At 35.1% G+C, this 24,881-nt stretch overlaps 1 protein-coding gene and 1 long non-coding RNA gene across 2 annotated transcripts; both read left to right on the plus strand.

Annotated features, from left to right (window-relative positions):
• The first annotated feature begins 9,386 nt into the window (after positions 1 to 9,386).
• LOC140005365 (uncharacterized) lies at positions 9,387 to 13,439 on the plus strand. Its single transcript, XR_011813197.1, has 2 exons — positions 9,387 to 9,908; positions 10,561 to 13,439. It is a non-coding gene; the product is annotated as an uncharacterized lncRNA (long non-coding RNA).
• A 9,350-nt stretch (positions 13,440 to 22,789) lies between these two features.
• On the plus strand, positions 22,790 to 23,101 carry LOC140004829 (uncharacterized). The gene has a single exon (XM_072044981.1). It carries the CDS (start codon positions 22,790 to 22,792, stop codon positions 23,099 to 23,101), a length of 312 nt encoding a protein of 103 aa, XP_071901082.1.
• Positions 23,102 to 24,881: the final 1,780 nt, after the last annotated feature.

Below are 24,881 nucleotides of genomic sequence, written 5' to 3' on the forward strand. Positions count from 1 at the left end.
TATTAAAATTTTTACTATTTTACCCTTATTCATTATTTTAAATTTTTAACAAATTTACCCCTATTAAGTAATTTAAATTTTTTGACTAGTTTACCCCTACTTACATCATAATAAAAGGACTATATTTTCCTTAGACTAAATTGCCTTTATTTACCTTATTTTCTCAACCAAGTTCTATATCAATACATAACCTTATCAATTGGGTTTTGTGAATGAGGGTTTCAATAAATTCAAACTCGGTCTAAAGAAAAATTTTCTACATTGGTTTGAGTTTTACTCATTTAAAACTCTTAAATAGGTTGGATTTTATTCAATTTAATCCTAACTTAGCCTAAAATCAGCCCATTATTTAATTGAATTTCAAATTTAGATACAAAACCTAGGTTAATATCTATTTTTAAGGGCCCAAAACGGCTGAATTTGAGTGAATGTAAATTTTTATATCTCAAAATCATTGGTTTACTTTATAATTCTAAAGTTTCAAATTACTTTATTTTAGTAAAAGTTATAAAATATTAAATTGTTTTATTAAAATGATCATAAAAATTAAGTGGTATTTTGGTCATTAAAATAGCAATCCTATCTCATCTAATCTCCAACCAAATACTGGATAGGATTATTTCTCAATATATCTTATCCATGCTAGAACCAACTAAACACTAAGATAATTTGGATTATTAAACTAAGGATGACTTAACCCGGATTAATGATTTGAGGATGAGTCATCTCATCTCATCCAGTACGTGAACCAAACAAATCCTAAGAGTTATATGTCCTATTTTTACCTTTCACCACTTACAACGTGACTATTGCTTATTGATTGTCTCATCAATTATGAATAATTACATTACTACTCTTTACGTGGTTAAAACAAAAAAAGACATTGTTATTGTTCAAAATAATGTATAAAAAGTAGTAGTAATATCTTAAACTAAATTACTTAGTTCATAACATGCTTGTATGCTTAAAATACGATGTAGTATGTAAAATTAACGAGGATACATTGTACCTTTCTAGAGTTCATGGATAATTTTTTGTGTTCATATAAATTAACTCAATAAATTATATGATACATTTTTTAGATGGTAAGTGTGTTGGATATTTTAATAAAAATGTCATATTATTACTTTGAATTCATTCACATGCTTATTTTGAATTCAAATACAATAAGTTACAAATTCTTTAATAAATTTTCAGCTACAAAATCAACCATTCAAAAGTGCAACTTATAAAATTATGTTTTGAATTGTGTAACCGATGTAGTGATTAGATTTTATGAATTCATTCGGTGAATTTTTACCATTATACAATGAACCCAACCCTTTTCAAATTTGTAATTGAAAATATGAACTATTTATTTCACCTAATGGTGGTATTTTAATACTCCTAATTTCTTAGCTTATAAATAAAGACTTCTATCAACCAAAGTTTGATACTCACTCTTGCTATCTCTAGAGTATCATCTACTTTTTCTTCCTCTCACTACTGTTGGACATTAGTTAGGTGTTGAGAAAAACATTAGCTTCTCCAGATTGTGTTAGTTTAGTAGAAATAATAGCGAAAGCTGGGCCATTGTATTCTAGAGATGACATACCATCAACCTTCTATGTGACGACCCCACCTTCCCCTAGGGCATACCCAAGAGTTTGGCGGATCGTCTATCCAACTCTTGTCAGGACTCACTACATTTACTACAATCAATTCTTAAAATAACTGTTCAAACCTCCATATGAGCAATGGAGTTCTACAATTCAACCAATAATTCAAACTTAGTTACAAACCAATAGTGAAATGTAAGATACAACATCAAATATAAAAAATACATTCTATCTACCAAAAGTACAAGTACAAGAGGGTTATACATGCTAGTTCACGCTTATTTGCTCCGGACCTCCACTCCTATAAGGAAAACAAACTAAAGGAATGAGCTAAAAGTCTAGTGAGGTTCCCAAACAAGCAGTCAAGCAGTAAATCATGGACATATTACATTTAACAACAACCAATCAAGGAAAACATTTGGAGCATTCAAGTAACAATAGCACATTCAATGAAAGGATACATGCTCACTTGGAACCATTCATTCATTCAGTTATTCAGTCTCCATCAATTTTTTCCCTATAACTTCCGATATTTGAAAACACATTTAAAAACAAAAATCCTTTAGTGATCATTTCATTCAGTCAGTCATTTCATTCATTCCATTTTATTCACTGGCAAGTACTCCATCTGACTTCGTGGTCATACTCGAGTATGCTAAAACAGTGGTCCAGGGTTACCAACCTACCCGACCGAATCTGTTTCTAGCTCGAATAGGCTAGCGATGAAGGCTAACGGCCCAATTCAGTCAATGCGATAAAGTACACATGGCTTGCATTCATGCACAAGTAACATTCAATCATTTGATCATTAAAAATTCACATTCATTTAGATCGAGTGCGATAAAGTATACACTCGCCCATTGAAAATCCATTTAATAATCAGTGGAAAGCATTTAACACTCAAACAATCATTCAAAAACATTCTACATGGTCATTTATTGCACAAACATGCAAGGAACACTCACTACTTGATCACAATCATTTCACTTCAACCTGGTTCATCCTCTTAGACAGGCTCAAATCCTATAGTCATACAATGTATCAAGAATTTAACCATTTGAGGCCAATATAAATGATGAAATGTGAGTTTCGAAGCATAACTTAGAAAACAAAGAAATTGTAGGTTTAACCTCCATAGAGTTTATCAAAAGTACAACATTTTCTTGTTCAAATCAAGGGGCAACCTTATGCATGAATGGGATAAAAGAATATCGATTATAGTCAAACGTTTGAAGAAAACGAGGCAAAACCTTCGAAATGTAGAGTTGGAATTCTGATTAGAAAATGGTTTGGAGAAAACTCATTTCCTTCCATTTAAACTTCTTTATTTTGGCTCAAAATCAACATACATATGAACACCATGATTTTAACAAATGTCTTGAGCAAGAGTATGTCAAAATCACCACAAAATGGAAACTCAAACTCTCCCTCACTCAATCTACCAACCAAACAAACATTTTCCAGCAACTTGCCCCAAGTTTCTCTATTTAAATCTCCAATTTTCAACCCTATTTCCATGACAAATACACATTAGATCATGGTTAACACCTCACAAGACATATGGCATAAATTCTTGGCAAAGAAATCCATCACAATTCCACATATATAGAAAGCTTCAAGTCACTACATCAAGGCTAGAATTTTGCACTCTTAAAGCTGGAAATTTGCATACTGAAGAAGCGCAGAGCTTCCCCCGTGGAGGCCAATTGTGTGCTTTGTCCGCCCCAGCATCAGGTGGGTGGAGGGGGCCCAAGTGGTACCAGGACTTCAACCCCAAGACCCTTATACACAAGGACCAGGGTTCGAATCCTGGGGAGGCCACCCTCCACGCACCTGATGCTGGGGCGGACAGCCCAAGTGGTACCAGGACTTCAACCCCAAGACCCTTATACACAAGGACCAGGGTTCGAATCCTGGGGAGGCCCCCCTCCACGCACCTGATGCTGGGGCGGACAAAGCACACAATTGGCCTCCACGGGGGAAGCTCTGCGCTTCTTCACATACCAAAACTAAAAATCACATATCAAAGCTTAAAATTGCATATCAAACTAGAACATCACTTACGAAAGCTGGAAATTCATCTCAAAGTTAGAAAACCTCACATCAAAGCTAGAAATTTCACCAAACCTGACAATATCATGAAATCTTCAATAAACATGCTTTCTTTAGCTTCAATCATGACATATCTTGCATAAATCTCAAGAAACAAGTAAAAAATATTTTCTAGAAAATTTACCTCAAAACCCTAAGATGATAAGCAATTCGATAGTTTTCTTCCTCCAAAACTCTATCAAAAGCTTCCCTTCAAGCTTACCTCAAGGTTGATCGGAGTATATTGGGGTTGATCTTTGGATTTTTTCACAAATCAAGTAAGGAAATCAAGCTAAAATTGAAGTCTTTTCTCTCCTCTCTCTCTCTCTTAGGTTCGGCCAAGCAAGGAGGAAAATGAAGGGTTTTTATGGTTAATTAACAAGATAAACACTAAGAATAGTCTTGGTCAAGGCATGCTTAGATTAGTGACACTTGTTGGCTTATGGTTTCATTCCTACCTCTTTGTCTCTCTTGTGTTTCTAATCACTCTAATTGCCTCTAATCACCATCATTTCTTAACTCTTAACTCTTAACTCTTCTTGTCCACCAAATATAATGCGCATATCTCATTAGTCGGTCAAACTATCATAATACTTTACAAAACTTAACATACACCAAATTATAAAAGGGAAAAGGGAAAAATCTTGACTTTACCTTTAAAATCACCATAAAATTAAGGTTAGTAAAGTAAAATAAAAGAAAATATAAATTAACTTTTTTTCAAAAATAAAAAATAAAATATAAAATAATTTTCGGGACCTCACATTCTACATCAGGCATAATCTCGAAAGGGGCGCTAATCGTCTTAAGAGAGCAACCTAATCTGCCCTTACCTAGCCAAAATTACTTAAAGAAACAACAATTTAACCTTTGTTTTGCAAGTTGATCATGCATACAAAATTCTAAAGAAACAACAATTTTAGACGATTCGAGTGCCATGGAGGTGGCAAGCAATGTTTGAAAAACTAGCACTATTGGATCTAGTAATCTCAACAAACCATTTCGGTTTAGTGGCCAACACTTCAAAAGGTGGGCCAAGAAAGTGATATTCTATTTGAAACTGATGAAGGTCATCGGGTTTTTAAGCACAAACAATCCAAAAAGAAAAGACACTAGTTGAATGACTGATGAAGAAAGAAAGAATCGTGCCAAACAACGTCAAAAATGGGAAAATGATGAGGAAGATTGCAGAAATTATATCCTCGATCAATTGTTTGTTTGATGAACTTTATGGCTTTTATTCTTCATCTTGTTCTTTAGCAAAAAGAATTTGGAGAGCATTGCAATAGAAATATGATACTGAGGAAGCATGTTTGCAAAAATATGCTTGTAGCTATTATTTCAAGTTCCAAATGGTGGAGAACAAGCTAGTACTTGAGCAAGTTCATGACTTGCAAATGATTGTCCGCAAGATTGAGTTTAAAAGAGTCAAAGTCGATCTACAGATGCAGGTTGCAGCCATCATTGACAAACTTCCAACATCATGGAAAGAATTTTAGAAAGGGCCACATCATAAACAACAAGAATTGACTATAGCAAATTTGATGGCAAGGTTGCACATAGATGAAGAAACTAGAAAACAAGATAAAGGCGACGAACTCAATGAAAGGACTAAGGTAAACTTCCTAACTTCTAGTGAAAATGTCTCTAAGGGTCAACAAGATAAAAATAACGCCGATTTGAATTCTAGAGGGAAGAATATGAAAAACAAACTTTCAAAAACTAATAATTTTAAACAAAAAAAAAAAGTCAAATCAAGGACCCCCTTGACCCCCTTCAAAACAAGTTTCAAATACTCCAAATTTTGGAAATAAGATGAATAATAGGGCTTGTTTTATTTGTGGAATTTTGGGCCATCATGTAAAAAGTTGTTGTTTTAGAAAATTTGGACCCAATTTTAAGCCACAAGCTAATGTGACTCAACTAGTTGAAGAGTCAATTGTGATTATGATTTCTGAAATCAATTTTATTGGAAATACTGAAGAGTGGTGGGGTGATTCTAGTGCCTCTAGGCATGTTTGCTATGATAGAACTTTGTTCAAAAGTTATTCCCCTATTGAAAGAGAAACAAAAGTTTTGCTAGAAGATTCACATACAACCAATGTTCTAGGCATGGGTGAAGTTGAACCAAAATTTACTTATGGGTGTGTCTTGATCCTAAGAGATGTTCTTCACATTCCTGAAATTAGGAAGAATTTGGTTTTTTGCTATTTTCTTAATAAGGCTGGTTTTAACCAGTCTATGAAGTCTAATCAATATGTGCTTTAAAAAAAATGGTATGTTTAAACTTAATGTTGAAATGAATGAAATTTCTGCTTCTATTTATATCATTTCTTGTATAAATATGTGGCATGCACATCTTTTTCATACAAATAGCAAATGTTTGAAAAATATGAGTCAGATAGGATTAATTTCAAATTGCATACGGAGTTTGAGAAGTGCGAATATTGTAACATGACTAAAGTAACTAAACAACCTCATTTTAAAGTTGAAAGAAAAACAGAATTCTTAGAATTAATACATTCTGACATTGAAAGCATATTAACACGTGAAGGTAAAAGATATTTTACCACATTTATAGATGATTTTTGAAAATATTGTTATATCTACCTTATGAAACATAAAAGTGAGGTTTTTGAGAAATTTATTATGTTTGTTAAAGAGGTTGAAAATAGATTTGAAAGAAAAATTAAAAGGTTTAGAACATAAGTTTTCTACGTATCCTCAAGTAGTCATAGTTTAAACGCTAGGTCCACTATGATTCTAATACTGAAAAATTGAAATACTAAGTGGAAGTTTAAAGGCAATGCCACTTTCACAAGGCATGATGTTCTCACTTTATGCCCGGGGTTTTTTTTTAATTTAAATAAGTAGGAGATTGTTGGATATTTTAATAAAAATATCATATTATTATTTTGAATTCATTCACATGCTTATTTTGAATTCAAATACAATAAGTTACAAATTCTTTAATGAATTGTTAGCTACCAAAACAACCATTCAAAAAGTGTAACTTATGACATTTATGTCTTGAATTGTGTAACCTATATAACGATTAGATTTTATGAATTCATTTAATGAATTTTTACCATTATACAATGAAATTAGATCTTTTTCAAATTTGTAGATGAAAATATAACATATTTATTTCACTTAATGGCAGCATTTTAATACTCCTAATTTCTCAACCTATAAATAAAGTCTTCTATCAAGCAAAGTTTGATACTCACTGTTGCTATCTTTAGACTATCTTCTACTTTTCTTCCTCTCATTACTATTGGACATTAATTAGGTATTGAGAAAAGTTTTAGATTCTCTAAATTGTGTAGGTTTAGTAGAAGTAATAACAAAGGTTGTGTTGTTGTATCCTAGAGATGACGTGCCATTAACCTTCTACATTGGGCATAATCCCAAAAGGGGACGCGAATCGTTTTAAGAGAATGACCTAATCCATGCCTCACTGAACTAAAATTACTTTATTTCTCTCTTTCTTTAACCTTTATTTTGCAGGCTGATTGTGCACATAAACTTCTAAAGAAATAACAGAATGCAAACCTATTTTTAAGTTATATACCAAACATGATAATGGAAATAATCAATAAAATTATTGAAATCAATTATCAAATTTAATTCAATTCGATTTCAATTTGGCGAAAATAAATTCAATTTCAATTTAGTGAAAATTAATTCAATTTCAATTTGAGTTAGAAGTTCACAATGGTAAATTTTGATTTTGACTGATTTTGGCTTGTCGATCAATTGAACAACCGACCGATTCTCAAAGCTATCACTACAAAGAGGTTTACATCGGTAGCCACCCGTCCAAGTTTTGGTTAATTCTTTTTAACTCCAAAGGAATCTTGAGAATTTTATTTTCAACTAGTCTTTTGCCCCTCCTAGAAATTTAGAAATTCATTAGGCCCTTGAGCCCCTTCACTTAACCTTTTGCCTATGGAATTATTATTTTCTCTAAATATTTTTAGACTATTATCAAATTTGTTGATCAATAAAATTTATTTATTATTATTTTTATCTTCCCAACCCTCCTCAGTCCTTTCCACCCTAAATTGCTAGGTTCAGGATTCGAATCCTAAACTTGACAGTGTGAGGAATTCTAAGAGTTTTCCCCTAATCATTAGACCAATCCAATGATTAATAAAATTTAATTTCTTGTTAAACAATTTACATTATATTCTAGAAATTCTAGGTATTTTCTCCGAAAAATCTCAACATGTAGAATTAATTTCTATAACTAGTTGGCTTATATATATATATATATATATATATATATATATATATATATAGACACACACACACACTCATGTTTATATTAATTCTAAAAGGTATTCTTCCAAGATCCCCTCTGATTTGGTCCTTTCTTGGGCCTTGGCTTCATAGACTGGTAATATTTGTACCACTATTTACTCCTCTACTTGCTTTTCCTATATATATATATATATATATATATATATATATATATATATATATACATACTTATTTGATATATTAATGCATAGGAGTATAGGTTTGCTTAGCCTTCGCCTAAAACGCATTTTAGCAGAACTAAAAAGGATACTAGTGAAAACTTTTTGATACAATTGCAGTTCTAATTTGATGATACTCGGTGTACTTTGTGCTCGCCCCAAGCCTCAGCTACTGAGTACTCTATTCTTTTTCATGCCTATGACTCAGTGGTGTGGCTTTTTTCACAATCGGCTCATTGAAACCTGTCTTGACGTCCAATCCATAGTTGTTAGCAATGTCGCTCAGAACAGACACCACTCTAGTAGTTGTCACGTTATTGGCAACTCCAGCATTGCGTCTATATGGCATGGAATTCCATAAGCCTTCGCATTAAAGTGTCATCACCATCTCTGCTAGTTGATTCACTTGATATTCTATTTGAATCTTTTGTGGCCGATAAGAATGCAAATCAATTTTAATTGAAACATGATGCAGAAGCAATAGGCATGGTTGTAGAAAATCAAAACTTCGCCAACTAAGTTATAGAAGTGTTATTGGATGGGCGATATTTGTTTCAAGTAATAGCTTTTGTAGCATCCTTGAGAAAAGGGGAAGATGTCGTTGATGAAATTTGTCAAAGGATCTAATTGATGAATTAAGAGCTCAAGATTTTGATGCATATGTAAAGAGAATTGAATAGCATTGTATATGGGGTAGAGAACCAAAGTGCTAATGCTTTTCTCATTTTGTGAAGGCACCAATTTCTGGATCAATGTTTATATGATTGATAGGAGTTCTAGTAGTTAATAGATTGTAGATACCAAACTTTTAATTTTAATTTAATTCAATTTTAGTTTTTTATTCTTGTTTTATTTTAGTTGATTAAATTGGTAGTAGCAAATTAGGTTCATAATTTTTATTTTTAAGATATTTTTTCTTTAAAATTTTGAAAAGGAAAATTTTCATAAAAATATGTTTTAATCATCTTAGATTCAATGTCTTTAAAATAAATGAAAAATTTGCAATGCAATTTCAATTAGGAGTTAGCTTTTTCTTTGTTTACCTAAATTGATTTTTGAAAAACAAAAATATAATAAATAAAAATAAAAAGATAGATGGGGGCTTGCATGTTGGACAAGTGTTAGTGCATGCAAAAGGGACCAGTGTCCCTATTTTTCTTTGGACACCACAACAAAGGGAGGGGGTAGGTGGCAAGACACTTGGAAACTTAGGAAAATTTGAAGGAAAAAAACAAACAAAAGAAAAGGAAAAGAAGAAGGTGTGGTCGGCTGTGGGAAAAAGGAGAGAAACCAAGCAAAAGAGAGGTAGCTACGGGCTGAGGAAAAAGGGTTTTGGGGGCTAACAAAAACGAAAAAACTGTAAAAAGGGAAGCTACGGGAAACAAAGGGGGAACAAAGGAAGCCGAGAGAGGGTTTTGAGAAAAGAGGGAACCGAGGGAAGAAAAAAAGAGAGGGCTTCGGAGGGGAAGAGATAGAGAGGAACCAAGAGTGAGAGATAGAGGAAGGGTGGCTGAGCAAGCAAGGGAGAGGAAAATAAGAACAAGGGAGGATCTGGGGAGATCAAACAAAGAAAAAACCTGAAAGAAAGGGAGAGGACCTTCGGGGACAAACAGAAAACTGAAAAGAGGAGAAGAGAAATAAAGCAAAGAAGAAAATACTCCTCAAATTCTGGTGGATTCTAGTCATCTTCTTGCGGATTCCTATCAAGGATTTAGTTCCAACAGCAGCAAAACAGGTAACCCTCAACCTGTTTCTTGTTCATTTCAATTCATTTTATGATTTGGGCCTGATGTCTTGAAGATCTGGAGTTTGAGGTTTCAGCAAGTATTCATGTCACTTTGTTGCGTTGCTTTGTTGAATCTTATGGGAATATCTAAGTTAAACATATCCAGTTTTATGTTACTTTGCATGAACACCTCTAGGCTGAATAAGGAAGAAAAAAAACTACATAAAAATTATTGTAGCCGTGCAGACAGATCTTTGTTTTCTTTGGTTGCTGAAGTTTTGGCTTGTTTGACGTTTCCTGGTTGGCGTGCTGTTTGACTGGGATGCCATGAACATGTTTGCTATCAAAGCTGTGTTTAGAATCTTCTTGTTGGAACTTAGGGACAAAAGCCATTAGCTTTCTTTCATGCATGAAACTAAAGGGATGAGAATCATGAGTTTGATGTCTTATCGTCTGGTGCATTTCTCTGGTTCGAGTCTTAGGTTTTTTTTTTTTTTTTTTTTTTTTTGAAGATTTGGGTGGAAGTTTAGTAAATGTTCAGGTCACTTTGTTGCATTTTATGTCCAAAAGCTTGTTGGATCTTTCCTCTCTCCCTTGTCTCGCATTTCGTGGTTGAATAAGTTAGGATTTGCTTGAGTCACTTTGCATCAATATGTTTCAGCTGAATGAGAACAAGTCGCAGCAAGAGTGGGCTGGTTTGCAGTTGCAGATGTGTTTCTCCACTTCTTCGTTGATTACTTGCATGTCCCTGTTTTTGTCCATCTTGTTCTCCTTGCTTGCATTTGTCTGCTTGGAAGTTTGTCATTTGGTTTATGATTGTTTCATCATGTTAGTTTCCAGTTCTCCAAGTGTATGAATCAAAAATTGTTGTTTCCTCGCATTTCACTTGCATTTTTACAGTCCAAAGCTGTTTCATTGTTGTTGTTTACTTGCGTTTTAGGTAGGGTAGTGTCTGATGGTTCTTCCTTTTCTTATCATTTCATTCCTAGAATCTGTTTTCCTTCCCCTAAGAGTGAGGAACCTGTCTGATGCTTGGTGTTTTTGTCGTGAGAATGAGTGATGTTTACATTGGTTTGTTTCAAACAAAGTTTTGGTTCCTTTCGGCTTCATGGTATGGCAACCGCCATTCATACAGAAATTCTGTTTTGCTGACTTGCTGCGCCTAAGGAAAACCCAAGAAGTTACAACAAAGCTTCGATTAGGCTGCATGGAATTTTTGTGAAAATGCATATTTTTGGCCCCTCTCTATCCTAGATTTCCTTGGTTGCATGTTCAATTGTGTGTTCATGATGAATATAATGTATGTTGGGTTGCAAGTTTCCTGAGTTTGCTGATAAGATGCAAAGTTGCAGAACCCAGAAACCAGCGTAGAAGAGGAAAGTTCTCCTAGTAAGCTTGCGCGGGAATTTCAGAAAAATTACATTCTAACCCTTCAAGTTTCCCCTTGTTTCATTATGGCCCAAAATTTGGAAAGTTAATCAATTTTGTCCTTTTAAAATGCTATTTTTCTTTGGTATGTTCTAATATGATTGTTTAGATAGATTATTTTAGGATGAATCTTGAGGCTTAATAAGTTTTGATAGGTTTCTAGTTTTGATTTGGATTTTTAGTGAAATTTTGGGTAATTTTGTTGTTTGATTATAGCAAATGAGTTTTCATTCATTTCGTGAATTCTAGCATTTTAGTTTTGAGTATGCTTTATCTTAAGTCCTTAACTTTATTTTATTTTAATTTAGACCCTTAATATTTGTAATAATAAAGATTTGACCGCTCAAGCTTCTTTAATTCTTTCAATTGGGTCCTCACTTGTTTTAATTTGTTGAACAGGGGTCGTTTACTTTCATTTGAATGATTTGTTTGATTCAATTTCGTATTTATTTCCATTTCTTGTGATTATTTATTAATTAAAGTGATGCCTTGACCTTTTATATTATTTTGGAGGGTAAATAAGAAAATTTTCATTCCATTAGGTCATCAATTCAAGGGAGGTATACTCTACTTCTTTATTTTGATTTTATTTAATCATATGTGCTCTTATGTGATTTTATGTGTGTAAATTGCATGATCCTTGAATGTTTTTATTTTATTTCATTTATTTAGTCATTTTATTTGTTTTAATTTTGTGTATTTATTTTAATTTAATTTTTGATTATTTGAAAGGCATTTCAATGCCAAAATTGTAATAGTTAGGTTATTATTTTATTTTATTTTATTACTTCCCCTTTAGATTGTAGTTAGAGCCTCCAAATGTAATAGTTAAGTCTTTATTTGCTTTACTTGCCTTGTGTGTTTTGTATGCTTGTGTGTTTACATGTTACTCACTTTCTTAGGGTCTTACATCTAGATATTATGCTTGTGTGCTATGTGTTTTACGTGATATTATGTGTTTATTTGCTTTATTATGTTTTATACGATTTATTTGATTATAATAAAGGCATGACGTCACCACACTAGTCCAACGCTAGTTGTGGCCCCTTCTTCGATTCTACACTAGTCCAACGCTAGTTGTGACCCTCTTTTTCGATTGCTCATTAGTCCAATACTTGTGAGAATTTATAGATATGGGCTAATCCAACGCTAGACCCTTAGCGACCATCCACGCGTTAGATCGTGTTTGTATGACAATCACTATATTTCATGCATATTTTTCTACTTTTTAAGATCCTTACCATTTTTGCATGGTATTTCCCCCTACATATATATCCCGTATCCCATATTTCCCTTATACATATATCCCTTATCCCCATGTACGAAACATGACTTTTTTGACGTGCATTCCATTTTAAAAAATTAGAGTTAGGTTAGATCATTTGCATGATTAGATAGGAATAATGCCTTGAATGTGGGATATGGATGAGTATGGCTCTCTAGTCTTACCACGCTCGTATTCCCTTTATTAAAGGGAAAAATTAAAGTCACGAATTTTAGCCCCCCGCACCCGTTATGATGCATTCCTTTAGGTCATGTATATTGGTATTATTTTCTTTTCTTTTCTTCGAGTCTCATATTTTGCATATTCATGACCTCTTCAAAGAGTCACTCTTGGAAATCACAATTAATGTGATTTGCACCAATTAAATTTTGAATAGATATTCCGACCTCCTCGATATCCTTCAAGGTTTTAGGTTTTGCATCCATATAGTGACATCCAAATGTGATAAATTTTTAGATTAAAATAAGAAAATTTTTTAACTGGATCATGCAACTAACTTTGGTTAGGTTGAAAAGGTGCCTTGAATTTTATCATTGCCTTCCCTTTCTTCAAATGTGATTCCCGACCCTTTTTCTCTGATTTTCGAAGACTTGAATTCGTTTAAAAAGGGTTTTTCTCTACTTTGTTGTTTAAAATTCATTTTAGGAGACTTGGTACACCTTAACTCAATACCAAGTGGCGACTCCTATTTTTTCTTAAAAAATACTTTTTAAACTTTTAATTTGAGCCAAAATCGTCGCACTTTCTAATCCCATTCTAGGCCCGATTTCTTTATTTATTTTCTAAAAATGAAAACTCATTTTTTCAAATAAAAAATTAATCAAAATTCATTTTTATAAACACGTTACTTTTCATTAAAAAGGGGCGCGACAGTTTGGCGACTCTACTGGGGACTTAGAAAGTCTGAGCATTTGATTTAATCAATCCTTTTCTTCTTTTAGCCTTTTTATATATCACATTTGGAGGTTTAGGGTTGTATTTTTTCCTTTTTTAGGGTTTTCTTGCATTTCACAAATGCAATTGTCTCGATATCCGTGTATGTGAATAATGTGTTTATCTCTTTCATTTACTTATGTTTAATCGCGCTTGCATTTTAGGGAAGGGGGGTAGCCACCCTAGAGCTTTCATCCACATTTTATGGTATTTGATCCTTCCTTTCAAAAGGAGCACCTCATACGTGCATACGTTTTACTTTATAAACCCCTCATTTCTTTTTACTTTTAGTGGTTGTCATACCACTCTACCCCGTTAGGATTAGGATCGATCCACTTGGACATCTGGCTGTGGCACGACGTGTGCGTAGCAATGTCCGAGGGATCACTCGAACGACTGACTCTTAGGTATGGGGATTCCTTCGCCTTTAGTTTGAAGATTTGGGAGCCTGAAAACCTTATCGAGTCTAGATGCATTAGTGAGTCCAACCTCATGCATCCATATTAGAAATCGCCTAAGATAGAGTCGACCATACCCAACTAGGAATACTAGACACGAAGGGAGAGATCCCACCCCTCTTTCCTTATTTTTCTTTCTTTTCGCCTTTTGTATTATCTAATTGCCAAATATGTTATTTGTTGAGCTAACATTGCCTTATTTTCTCGTCTAGTGCATTCACAAGTATTAGAAAATAAGAGTTTTGGTGTGATACTCTTTTAGAACCCACCTTCTTAGATAGGTTATTGCACATTTAAATTCCAACGTATTGCATTCGTAGGTTAATAATTGCACATCATTTTAGGCTCATCCTGGCATACGAAGGGTCCCTGAGGTCATGTTTCATTTCGAATTACATATTTAAATTGTTTTAAAAATTGACATCATGCATAAGCTTTAGAGGAAATGTCATTTAGGGAATCCCATGTTAAGAATAAGCCAACCCTATATTCCCAAGGGTATTTAACCCTATTTTGGGATTTGCACGTTTGAATTCTTGTTTAACGGGAAAAGTGGGACCTGTAGGTAAGGTACTTGACACCAAATTTCTTGTTTTTAGATGGAATACCCTCGACGAGTCCAACAAATGTTAGTAGTGCCGATTGAGGTACAGAGGTGGCCCACATTGCTTTCACCTAGTGAGATTAACCAAGTAGCCTCTCACTTAAGACCAATTGGGGATTTCAAGGACATCAAATCCGACAGCTACTTAGTAGAAGCCTTAATTCATTTGTGGGGCCCTACTTGCTCCGCGTTTAGATTAGGCAAGAAGGAAATGACCGTGACAATTGAGGAAATTTCTAATTTTCTCAATTTACCGATTCATGGTACTGCCGTAATATTACCGTTTGTGTCTAACAAAGCCGAGTTCTGCCATTTCACTGGGTTAAGGGAATCTGTAATACAAGGGTCTGACCAAAGCATAGACGTAAGGTTATTATTCGATCGATTCGCATTGAGGGATGGTTTCGAGGGACACTTAGGAGATTTCTCATTTACTTCCAAGGCAATATGGGAACGTAAAAGGGTGTCAGTGTGTGGATTGGTTATGGCCGAAAGTTACCTTTTCCCAAGGAAAGACAAAAAGATAGCTTTTAAACTTACCAAAGTCATGTTTGATCTGTTTCTAGGGATAAAAGATAGGCAATGCTCTATTGTTCCGACTATCTTAGCTAATATCTTTATGGCTTGCACTACATTTCAGAGAGGTAAAAAATTCTTTCATGGGTCGAATTTGGTTTTGCACACATGGGCTATGGAGCATTTCATGAGACGAGCATCTATTCCTGATAGTTTGCCGATGTCTGGATATAATTGGATAATCACGCATCACAAAAGGGTTACTGGAAATGGTTCACCAAGTAATGCATCCGAGTATGTGGATTTCTTAAAGAGCTTGCCTGATCAAAATGTTAGACGAGTTTTAGATTAGACTAATTGTGTTAAACCCGTATTTCGTACCAAAGCATCCGAGTTCATTCCATTATTGGGTACCCAGGGTATCATGGCATATAATCCGAAGAGGTTTCTCCGACAATTGGACCGTATTCAAGAAGTACCGCATACAATTGATTTGACTGAATTTATCATTGTTTTTGACAAAGGGATGTGTCCAAATGAAATTTCGAAGAATATTCCTATCATTGAGGCTTGGGGAACGTTGTCCGACGACGAGCACATCAAGTACATTCCGAAATTCAAACAAAAGAGTTTAGTCACTCCCCAATATGAGGAGTGGTTTAAGGGTTTGGATACGCAAGAATCGCAAGATGAACCATCCGAGGAGGTCTAGAATTTGATGGCCATCATCGAAACCAAAGACAAAGAAAATTTGCAACTGAAGAAGTCCGTCAAAGCTCACCAAGAGATGGTCGAGAAACATAAGGAGGCATGTGAAAAGATGCAAGAAAAATATCAAGAATTGAAGAGAAAATACAAAAAACTGTACGATGAAGTGGAACGTATGATAAATCCTTATGCTAGAGAATCCAAGAATGTCGTAATAGATAGGTTAAAGAGGTTTAATGACTTTGTACGAGACCGTCTCCAAGGAATGATGTAAATAATGTTTATAAATGGAAATTTGAATTTTGAAATGACTTTTCCTTTGTGTAAAATGGTGGTCAAAAGCAGGTTTGATAAACGGGTCCTGCTTTGAAGGTGTTGCATCATGTTAGGCCTACTCTTTGCACAAAAAGGGCTCCCCAATAGGACATGCATCCGAATTACTTTAATTCTTACTGACTCGTGTCTTTTTCTTTTTCTTTTTCTTTCTTTTGTTAGTAGTTAATCCAGAGGGGAATCCAAATAAGGTTTTTCCTAAATTTTTAGATAATTGCAAACATAGCTATGCGAAGAAACCCCATCATTACATGATCACATAGCCGAGTTTTGAGGAATAGTGTAAACATGAGTACCCACCCTGAATCATCCAATAGGCCTGCAACGGCGCCATCAACCGACCTGGCAAACCTGGGAGCTCAACTGAGCGAAGTATTAAACAAATTCAATGAGCTAAGCATGGAAATGACAGCACAACGGTGCGTGATTAATCAGTTAGTCGCTAGTAGCAGCAGTGTCTAACATGAGCCCTTACCTGTTAATCAAACCGAATCGCAACCAATACTTTTGTCCTATACTCAAACCTCCTTGGCTCCACATGTTGCAAATCTACCTGAAGAAACTTTCATCTATCCCACTCATGACCTACCACATACCTATGCACGCACTATCCAAACCAATCGTTCTCACCCTCAAATTCTCCAAAATTATCCACCTGTTAATCTGAATATGCCACTTGAATGTCAAGAACCATAGTACTATTCCACCGCTGAACCATTCACGCTAGACACCGATGCCCAAGGAAAAGTTGAAGTAGGGGAATCCTCTGCGCCAATTGACAAGAATCTGTTAAAGAGGTTGGATCGATTTGACGAGTTCATGAGGAAGAGCCAAGGTTTGAGCAAACAAGGCGGTTTGGATTATAACGAGTTGTGTCTGTTCCTTGATATGCAATTGCCTGTGGGTTTTAAAGCACCAAATTTAGCAAGTTTGACAGAACCCCAAGACGTATCTCCGAATGTTTGCCAACAAATTAGGAAAACCGATAGATGACGAGAATCTGCCAGTTCGGTTGTTCCCTGAATGTTCGGAAGGCGATGTACTGGATTGGTACTCCAACTTGAAGCTTGAGGATATGAGGACATAGGTGGATTTGTCAACTGCTTTTGCGAGACAATACGAGTATAATTGCGAGTTTGCTCCAACAAGGACCACACTTGAGGGGACTAAAAGAAAACCATTTGAGGATCACAAGACGTACACAAAGAGATGGAGAAAATTGGCTGCCAAGATGGAACCTCCTATGACCGAGGACGAAATTGTTCGAACATTTATCAAAACTCATGACCCGCCCTATTTTGAGAAAACTTTTCGCATGACTGGATGCTCTTTTGTGAAAATTGTTAACAAATTGGAGAAGTATGATGAGTTCGTAAGAGCAGGAAAGATTGTTAATGTGTCAGCTCTAAAATTGCAATTGGAAGCAATGCAAAGTCAAAGCAGCAGTAGTAAGAAATCTCAGTTCAACAAGAAAGAAGAGAAGGTTTCATTTGTCTGAAACCAAGGCCCTTCTTTCCGACCTAAATATCAACAATACCCCACTTATCCATCCCGTTACCCATACCAACCATACCTTCGACCTGTTTATCATACTACCATTAACCATCCCCAACCCCGACCAAATTATCCAAACACACCCACAACATCATTTCATATTTCTCTACCTAACTTTCAAAATAGACCTCGCCCTCCTTATAATCCAAGACCCATTTCACCAGTCAACCAGAACTACAACTATCAACAAACCAGCGACACACGAAACCCAATCCCATACAGAACTTTCATCAATCTAGGTCAGCCCCTGGATCAATTATATGAACAACTCAAAACTGCAGGAAAAATTGGTACGATACCTCCTAAAATCTACCCTAAAGGAGTTTCCAATGGTTATGATTCTCAATTTTTTTGTGCTTATCATTCTGGAGCTCCTGAACATTCTACTGCCAATTATTGGGTACTTAAATATAAAATTCAAGACATAATTGAGGCCGGAGACATAATTTTGAGGAGAAGAGAAGAACAAGGACCAAGTGTTAGCAAAAACCCTCTTCCTGTGCACAAGGATACTGTTAGAGTTATTACCGTGGGCAAGGAGATCGAGGAACCTACTCAATACATTGTCGATGAAGCTAAGATAATAGGGGTCATTGAAGAACCATTCATACTAGAAGAAGAAACCTACAAAGTCAAGGAAAATGTTGATCCTTTTATCCTAAATGTGATACCTTTTGAGTGTGAACCTTCAAAAACTTACTGCTCTTAACTTCTGAACTTCATAGAGAAGCTCTGTTAAAGGTGTTAACTGAAACTCAAGTGCTTAAAAATATTCCAGTTGATAAATTTACCCATGTAGTTGAGCATGTTTTCACTTCTAACCAAATTTCTTTTTCTGATGAGAACTTAACTTTTGAGGGGATTGGGCACAACAAAGCACTGTATATCTCTGTTCATTGTCATGGAAAATTATTGTCGAGAGTTTTGATGGACAATGGATCTGCTCTAAATATCTGTCCATGGAATACTTTAGTTAAGTTGGGTTTTCAAGAAACTAAGCTCTGACCATTTACGACTGTGGTGAGAGGATTTGATGGAGCACAAAGAGAATCAATGGAAGAAGTAGATTTAGGACTAGAATCGGACCTGCTCAATTCTAAGTCATGTGCCAAGTTATGAATTTCTCAAGCGTGTATAACATTCTGCTTGGGCGACTTTGAATTCACACTTCGGGCGCTATACCATCTTCGCTCCATCAGATATTAAGGTTTGTGGTAAATGGCCAATTGATCACAGTATTTGCAGAGGATGATTGCACTATGATCGTCAACCCTGCATTGGAAGAAGGAAATGGTAGAAAAACTCTGATTTCTCCTCACTATGTGGCTGATATTGTGTCAGTAGGATGGGTGTCTAAGGAAAAGTCAGTGGTGGGAATGAATTTACCAGAAGCTAGCGTCATGATGGCTAAAGAGATCATTCAAGGAGGATACAAGATAGGCAAGGATCTTGGGCGTAATTGCAAGGAGTTCTAGAACCAATAGAGATTCGAGGAAAGAATAACACCTTTGGACTTGGGTTTCAACCTACCGCCAGGGACAAGAAAGAAATGTTGGATCGTAAAAGAGTAGAAAAGGAAGGAAAACAAATTATCAGGAGCATCCCACCGTTGTACTGCACTTTTCCCTATCCATCAGAAGTGATTAAATCTGAAGTGGACCCAATCGAGAAGGTGGATATCGGTTTGTCTGAGCTATTTGTAGGGGTCACTTATGAGGGTGAGCTGTCAGAGGATCCAGAATTTCTAGAAGTTCCCATGGAAGTGATGAAGAATTGACCAGTAATTTCCTTCCCCCCGAAGGGAATTTCGATAAATTTAGGAGATTGTCTTTGGTTGAAAGACATGAGAGAAAGCATTCGCATTGTTCATCTTTTGTCTTTCAATTTTGTAAATAGCTTTGAATCAATTGCCTTTTCAATACAAGTCTTATGTTAAATGACGTATCTTTTGTTAAGCAGCATGTTATGACGTTTTGTCCTTTATGTGAAATTTAATGAAATGCACAGTGTTTATTTTCCAAATTATTTTACTTATGCATTGTTGTATCTATCTCATTCTTTTTTCAGATGGCCAAAAATAAAACACATTGACCCTTTGGATATCACTATTCCGGAATTTGATGATTGCAATCTCGATATCTCTCACGAATTCAAAATTATGGAATCAGAAATTCAAAACGAGAGTGATAGCGAGAAAGAATCAGAATCTTTGTTAAAGAATTTTGAACAATATAAAGAGAAATCTAAATTGAATTTAGAAGAAACAGAAACCATTAATATTGGCACTGAGACCGATGTCAAGGAGATAAAAATTAGCATTCACTTGAGTAAGGGATAGAGAAAAGAGATGATTGAATTCATAACCATGTTTCAAGATGTATTTGCTTGGTCCTATGATGACAAGACGGGTATTTCTACAGACATAGTGGTCCATCAATTACCGACTGATCCGAATTTTCAACCAGTAAAGCAAATTCAAGCCAGATATGAGTCTCAAAATCAAGGAGCAAATCGAGAACCAACTTAATGCCAGAATCATCATGGTGTCTCATTATCCCTATTTGGCTTTCAAATTCCATACCTGTTCTGAAGAAAAATAGAGAAGTGCGAGTCTGTGTCGACTACAGGGATCTCAATAAAGACAGTCTGAAAGATGATTTTTTATTGTCGAACATTCATACTCTTCTGGACAATACTGCTGGGCATGAAATTGAATCTTTTTGTGATTGTTTCGTCGGGTATCACCAGATCTTGATGGTTGAGGAAGATAGAGAGAAAATTACTTTCATTACTCCGTGGGGAACCTTCTGCTATCGGGTAATACCGTTTGGATTGAAGAATGTTGGAGCTACCTATCAACGGACTATGACTACTTTGTTCCACGACATGATTCATAAGGAGATGAAAGTTTATGTAGACGATATTATCATTAAATCCAAGAAGGCTGAGGATCATCTGGTTGACTTAAAGAAATTGTTCGAAAGATTAAGAAAATATAACTTGAAACTAAATCCTGCAAAGTGTGCTTTTGGAGCTCCCGTCAAAAAATTGTTAGGATTTATTGTCAGTAAAAAGGGAATTGAGATCGATCCAGTGGAAATCAAGGCAATACAAGAGATGCCTATACCGAAGATTGAAAAGGATGTGAAGAGTTTTTTGGGAAAAATTAATTTTATCGGCAGATTTATCACTTAGTTAACAGCCACATGTGAGACTTTGTTTAAGTTATTGAAAAAGAATGCGCCGATGCACTGGAACGAAGAATGTCAGCAAACTTTCGACGAGATCAAGGATTATCTGTTGAACCCTCCGGTCTTAGTGCCACCCAAATCTGGTCGACCTTTGATCATGTACCTATCTGTGTTGGATGACGCTATGGGATGCGTATTGGGACAACACGATGAGTCGGGAAAAAAGAAGCAAGTTATCTATTACCTCAACAAGAAGTTCACTGCATATGAGGCCAATTATTCTTTTCTTGAGAGGAGTTGCTGTGCTTTAGCTTGGGCCGCTCAAAAGTTGAGGCATTACTTGCTCAATCATACTACCTATTTCATTTCCCACTCCGACCCTTTGAAATATTTGTTAGGAAAACCTATGCCGACGGGACCTATGGCGAAATGGCAGATGATTCTTTCAAAATTTGACATCATTTTCACTACACAAAAGGCAATCAAGAGCCAGGCTATAGCAGATCATTTGGCTAAAAATCCAAGGGAAGATGATTATCAACTGCTTCACACTTATTTTCCAGATGAAAAGGTCCTGTTCATTAGTATAGCAGAAGATATGAATGATCAATGCTCTGAGTGGAGACTGTTCTTTGATTGTGTCTCAAATTCTTTCGGAACTGGTATTGGAGCTGTTCTAGTATCACCTGAAGGAAAGCATTATCCCGATTCCGCTAAACTGTGATTTTTCTACACTAACAATATGGCTGAATATGAGACTTGCATTTTTAGGCTAAAAATAGCGTTGAACATGGAGATCAAGGATTTAATAGTGTTCAGTGATTCCGATTTGCTCGTGCACCAAACGCTCGAAGAGTGGATCACTCGGGATTCAAAGATCTTGCCATATCATTGCAGTTTACTAGATTTAGCAAATAAATTCAGAAGTTTGGAGTTCAGGCACATTTCACGTGCTAGAAATATTTTTCCTGATGCTCTGGCCACTTTATCTTCAATGATTCAACATCCAGACGAGTTGGTGATTGAACCTATCCAGATTCAGTTACAAGAAAATCTTGCACATTGTCTAGTTGTGGAAAATCTTCTGATTGCCGTCCCTGGTACAGCGATATTAAGAAATTTCTCAAAATCCGGTCATATCCTCCAAGTGTTGATACAACTGTCAAAAGTTTTTTGCGTAGATTATCATCCAAGTTTTTCTTAAACGGAGAGGTGCTCTACAAAAGAACATCAGACTTGGGCCTTTTAAGATGTGTTGATGAAGATGAAGCAGATTATTTGACGAAAGAAGTGCACAGTGGAGTATGTGGGTCACATCTGAATGGTCATTTATTAGCAAAGAAAATCATGAAGACAGGGTATTTTTGGCTTACTATGGAGTATGATTGTGTAGTTTTTATTAGGAAATGCATTTAATGTTAATTGCATGGAGATGTTATGCACACTCCTTCCACAGAATTACACGATATGACTGCTCCCTGACCATGTTCAATGTGGGGTATGGATGTAATTGGAACCATTGACCCTCCTGCTTCAAACGAGCATCGTTTTATTCTGGTGGCAATTGAATACTTTACTAAATGGGTCGAAATTGAATCTTACAAACATATGACTAAGAAGGCGGTGACCAATTTTCTAAGAAAATACATCATTTGTCATTTTGGTGTGCCAGAGACATTGATCACCGACAATGTAAAGAATCTCAATAATGACATGGTGGATGGGTTGTGCGAGCAGTTCAAATCAAGCATCAGAATTCTACCATTTATAGACTACGGATGAATAGAGCTATGGAAGCCGCAAATAAGAACTTGAAGAAGATAATTCGTAAAATGACCGAAAGACACCGTGCTTGACACGAGATGCTCCCCTATGCGTTAATGGCCTATAGGACTGCTATTCGGACTTTTACTGGGATAACGCCTTACAACCTTATGTACGGAATGGAAGCAATTCTGCCAGTTGAGGTTGAAATTCCTTCACTGCGCATACTAATGGAGGCCAAACTGGATGAAGCTGACTGGATTAAACAACGTCATGAGCAGTTGTCTTTGATTGATGAGAAGAGGTTAAATGCCATTTGTCATGGTCAGTACTATCAAAAGAGAATGACCCGTGCTTACAACAAGAAGGTCAAAGGGCGATTGTTCAAAAAAGAAGACAAAGTGCTGAAACGGATTTTGCTAGTATAAGAGGAGGCCAAAGGCAAATTTGCACCAATTAAGTTTTGAAGAGATATTCCGACCCCCCCCTCGATATCCTCCTAGGTTTTAAGTTTTACATCCATATAGTGACATCCAAATGTGATAAATTTTTAGATTAAAATAAGAAAATTTTTTGACTGGATCATGCAACTAGCCTTGGTTAGGTTGAACGGGTGCCTTGAATTTTATCATTGCCTTCTCTTTCTTCAAATGTGATTTCTGACTCCTTTTCTCTGATTTTCAAAGTTTTGGAGTCTTTTAAAAAGGATTTTTCTCTACTTTTTTGTTTAAAATTCATTTTAGATGTCTTGATACACCTTAACTCAATATCAAGTGGCAACTCTTATTTTTTCTTAAAAAATCCTTTTTAAACTTTTAATTGGGCCAAAATCGTTGTACTTTCTAGTCCCATTCTAGGCCCATTTTTAATTTATTTTTTAAAAATCAAAACTCATTTTTTCAAATAAAAAATTAATCAAAATTCATTTTTATGAACACGTTATTTTTCATTAAAAAATGGGGCGCGACATAGATGTATCAAAGTAGGGTGAAGAGTATAAGAAAAGATGAAAGGAGTCCAATTAACATTATTTTACTTGGACAGATATGGAGATTGTGATTTAGTGGATATAAAATCCAAAGCCACTTTATTCCTAATCCTCAAGTATATCCACCCTACTTTAAAATTCTTTGTCATAATTTCAGCAAAAGATACATAGTAGGAAGCAGATGATTTTCCTTGCCAAGCCTGTTTCGATTACCAAAACGTAGAAGAAGCATAAAACCTGGGCATAAAACGTACAAAGTAGTCAATTGATCACATTTAACAAGAATAAAGAATATGTTTCTTGTAAACATTGCAAAAAATTCTTATTAAAGGAAAAGATCCTTCTCCCACCCATTTCTTCAAGGTTAGTCAGTTCAATTAATTTGCTGAAATGAGTTTATTCAAGCAATAGGCTTATTTTCAATTTTGTAGATTCTATTGTCTATTTGTCTTCTCTTTTGGGTTTTTAGTTTCAATTACTACGGAGCAAATATTGACAATTTCTAAATGCAACTGTCTATTAATTTAAAAAAACAGGCATTTAGCTCCTTATTACATTTTATGGACTTGATTCTTATTATTGCTTTGGTTAAAATCATCTTGATAGTAAAGAAAAATTAGATATCATATGTGAATCAATAAGCCAAAGAAGTAGGAAAAGTTAATACACAATTCCAAATATTCAAAATCACACTTGTGAAAGATAAACATTTTCCTATATTTATAACTTTGTCTTCTACACAAAAATTCTGCCTCCAACATAAGTGCGAAAATAGATACGTACACGTGTATAAATAATTGTCTCCAAGAATCAAGCAAATTTTCTTTAGTTTATATTTAATAATGTTATCTACAAAATATCTAGATTGACCATCAACTTAACTATAAAAATGGCAGCAAACTAATACTCAAAGAGAAACATTTTTTAATTGAGAGTAAAATTGACAGATAACATTTTCGCAAAATCCAAAGATTTAACCTCAGTATGCTAAATTAAAGTAGTGAAAGAGAAACAAATAAAAAAATTAGAAAAAAGAGAATAAAACCAACACTGTCAATTAAATGGACACAGCTCAATAGAATCGCCTGTTTGAAGTTGAATGGATAAACACTTTGAAAGAGCATGAACTATTTGGCCATCTAATAGCAATTATGTGACAACTCATCAATTACAACAAGTTTGTTTGTAATTAGGGATGACAATAGGGCTCAATGAGGGTG

This window comes from Coffea arabica, chromosome 4c (genome assembly GCF_036785885.1).
Source record: "Coffea arabica cultivar ET-39 chromosome 4c, Coffea Arabica ET-39 HiFi, whole genome shotgun sequence".
Classification (NCBI taxonomy): Eukaryota; Viridiplantae; Streptophyta; class Magnoliopsida; order Gentianales; family Rubiaceae; genus Coffea; species Coffea arabica.

Coding starts and splice junctions, on each gene's coding strand:
- LOC140004829 (XM_072044981.1), top strand. CDS start 22,790: ATGGCCTATAGGACTGCTATTCGGACTTTTACTGGGATAACGCCTTAC.